At 43.9% G+C, this 3,046-nt stretch overlaps 1 protein-coding gene across 1 annotated transcript in view; it reads left to right on the forward strand.

Moving 5' to 3' along the window:
* The first annotated feature begins 386 nt into the window (after positions 1-386).
* The window catches only part of LOC109470424 (citron Rho-interacting kinase-like), a 77,123-nt gene continuing 74,463 nt past the window's right edge, over positions 387-3,046 (forward strand). The window contains 1 exon segment of the mRNA XM_019769367.1: positions 387-527. Coding sequence (XP_019624926.1) covers positions 402-527 — 126 coding nt within the window. The 5' untranslated portion in view covers positions 387-401.

A 3,046-nucleotide genomic window follows, 5' to 3' on the forward strand; every position in this document is an offset into this window, starting at 1 on the left:
GAAGGTGCCACGTGACCAAAATTACGGTATATGATTGGTTAAAAGAGGTAGTGTCAGTTCTGTGGCTGCAGTATTCCCTAAGATCGCATGGTGGCGCATGGCAAAGATACCTCATTATATAGTCATTACGTCATCTGCGCAAGCGGAGCTGCGCAGACCGAGCTGCTAATGCGGAACAGACGTGTGGGAGGGGGGCATCAACAAGCAGGTCGTTGACCTCTGACATTAGTAACACGCCACCTTGCGTGTTATCATCAAACAGCAATAAATGTAGCTCAAGCGAATTGTGATCGGACACGGTTTCACCAGATGTGAGGAATGTGAGTTACCCGAATCGCGGTTTTGGTGATTTCACTTAAACACGGCTTTACTTAGCAGGTATACACTGGCATCTGAACTTTATGATTATTGGACAATTTTTGCATGTGTTTCACAATAGGTCAGCTGTAGCTGTGAACTCACCAGTATCCCATGCTTTGGTGGAGAAACGTCTTGTGCAAAAGACAAGAGAACTACAAAATCTCCAGGTGAGAGAGCTAAAACACAAATTTGAAATACTATGCTAATCATTATGGTACAATTCTAAATCAGAAGTGGTCAATGTTGAAATATAATTAGACATTAAGATGACTGGCTTTATTATCATGAAAGTTCATCTGTGTTGGTAGTTACATGTTTAAAGTTAAACTTTGATCCAACACGAAAATTCTCTCACCTAGAGCTTTCAACCACTCTGGTCTTCCTCAGTAGACTGACCCAGTGAAGCTTGTCACGTGGCTTCTTTGAAGTGTGACGTCAACACTGGGTCAAAGGTATCTGGTAGACGATGTCGGCCCCCGTCGCGGTTCAATGTAGGGTGATGGGCCCTGATGTAAATGGCTTCCTTCACCCCTCTCAAGAAATAGTCTTGTTCAGTGTCTAAAAATCCTTACAGTGTCTAGTGAAACATGGTGTCCGGGTGACTCAATGTGAATGTGTTGAGACACCTCTGAACTGGCAGAACTAGGCCGTGTATGTTCCTGAAACCTGGCTTTTAGAGACCTCTCCGTTTCACCAATATAAGTTTCCTGGCAGGGCCCCCTGTTATTCTTGCCCTGGCAGGGGATGTGGTAGATGACACCACACTTCTTCTCTTTGGGGGTTTTATCCTTGGGCGCAACAAGAATGTGTCTTAAAGTAGTGGTGGGTTTGAAACAAGTTGCAATCCCGTGGGAAATGAAAATCCTCCTGAGAGCTTCAGACAAGTCCTTGATGTATGGCAGGACCACCAACCCTTTGGACTTTGTTCCTGCTGAGGGTTTGGTGTTAGGAGGTTTTGGGCAGGTCGCTTTGTTGATGGCCCACTGGGGGTAGCCACAAGTTTTTAATGCCTGGGTCAGGTGGGACTTCTCAGTGTTAACCGCCGAAATGAGTCCTTAGCATGGTTCACAGAATTTATCATAGCGCAGTCAGAATCGGGAAAGCCAGGCTAAAATATATGTCGTTGTAATCCTCACAAGTCAGGGAACCTCGGGAAGTTCACTTGAAGATCACACTTTTACACAAAAACGAGCTTTGTAGCGTCAAAGTTGACTCATTTCAATTTTTCGGCGAGGTTTCCGCCATTGGATTTCCGTCAAAATACGCACCCTATGGGGGTTTCGCGGTATCTGGTTGCATCTGTTTCCGGGTCACGTCCAGCGACGTCATTACCCGGCGAAGGGCCGCTGCCAAGCCAAGGGCAGTGTACTGCGCAATACTCACCCTTTCGGGAAAGAATGCTCAAGAATTATATATATGGCTCTTTTGCTTCAACTGAACGAGCCACTGACATGTATGCACATGTGTAAAAACGAGTACGCTAGCAATCATTCGATAGCCGCATACATTTTGCCTGTATCGTTGCAAACACGTCGACGACAACACGACTTTCACCTGAATCACATTGCGCCCCGAAAATTACCTAATTTTTACCAACATTGTTGTTAGACAGCATGAAGACAGTCCGACTTTAAAAATCTCAATCGTTGCAAAATCGTCTCCCGTGTATATAATTGCAATCATACAGGTAAAAGTCAGGCTTCTTCGGAGTGCATAGAAGTGTATAAATATTGTCGCCCAGCCCATATAGGCTGATAGGACACCATGCATGAGTACGTGTGATACAGAAATCACATGATTTAAACATAAGCATAAAATAATCATCAACTAGAAAGGTGACCTTTGCAAAGCCCTTACGGTTTCACAACTTCTTCCAAAAAATCCTTCACCTTTTGGTGAGTACTCTTTCTCGCAAAGGCGATTAAGGTCTGCCCTCCGTGTCTATCATATAAATGATACACGTAAACGTCGGGTCGTCCTCGGAGTGCTTTTTGTATCATTTCAATGATACGTGTAACTACCTAGGTTTTCCAAATTCGTACTGACTTCCAATATAGTAATCCCACTATCATATCTACGCATGTGTGAGACGGGTACACTGTACCAGCAATCATTTAAATAGCTAATAGAAGAGTTACCACTTGGCTCTTAAAAAGCCGCGCCAATAAGGTTTCGCAACTTCTTCCCTAAATTCCAATTACGCTTTGGCGAGAATATTAGGGTCTGCCCTCCGTGTCTATCATATAAATGATACACGTAAACGTCGGGTCGTCCTCGGAGTGCTTTTTGTATCATTTCAATGATACGTGTAACTACCTAGGTTTTCCAAAGTCGGACTGACTTCCAATATAGTAACCCCACTATCATATCTACGCATGTGTGAGACGGGTACACTGTACCAGCAATCATTTAAATAGCTAATAGAAGAGTTACCACTTGGCTCTTAAAAAGCCGCGCCAATATAAAAGGTTTCGCAACTTCTTCCCAAAAATCCAATTACGCTTTGGCGAGAATATTAGGGTCTGCCCTCCGTGTCTATCATATAAATGATACACGTAAACGTCGGGTCGTCCTCGGAGTGCTTTTTGTATCATTTCAATGATACGTGTAACTACCTAGGTTTTCCAAATTCGGACTGACTTCCAATATAGTAATCCCACTATCATATCTACGCATGTGTGAGACG

Source organism: Branchiostoma belcheri, unplaced genomic scaffold (assembly GCF_001625305.1).
Source record: "Branchiostoma belcheri isolate BF01 breed outbred unplaced genomic scaffold, Haploidv18h27 scaffold224, whole genome shotgun sequence".
NCBI classification, from domain to species: Eukaryota; Metazoa; Chordata; class Leptocardii; order Amphioxiformes; family Branchiostomatidae; genus Branchiostoma; species Branchiostoma belcheri.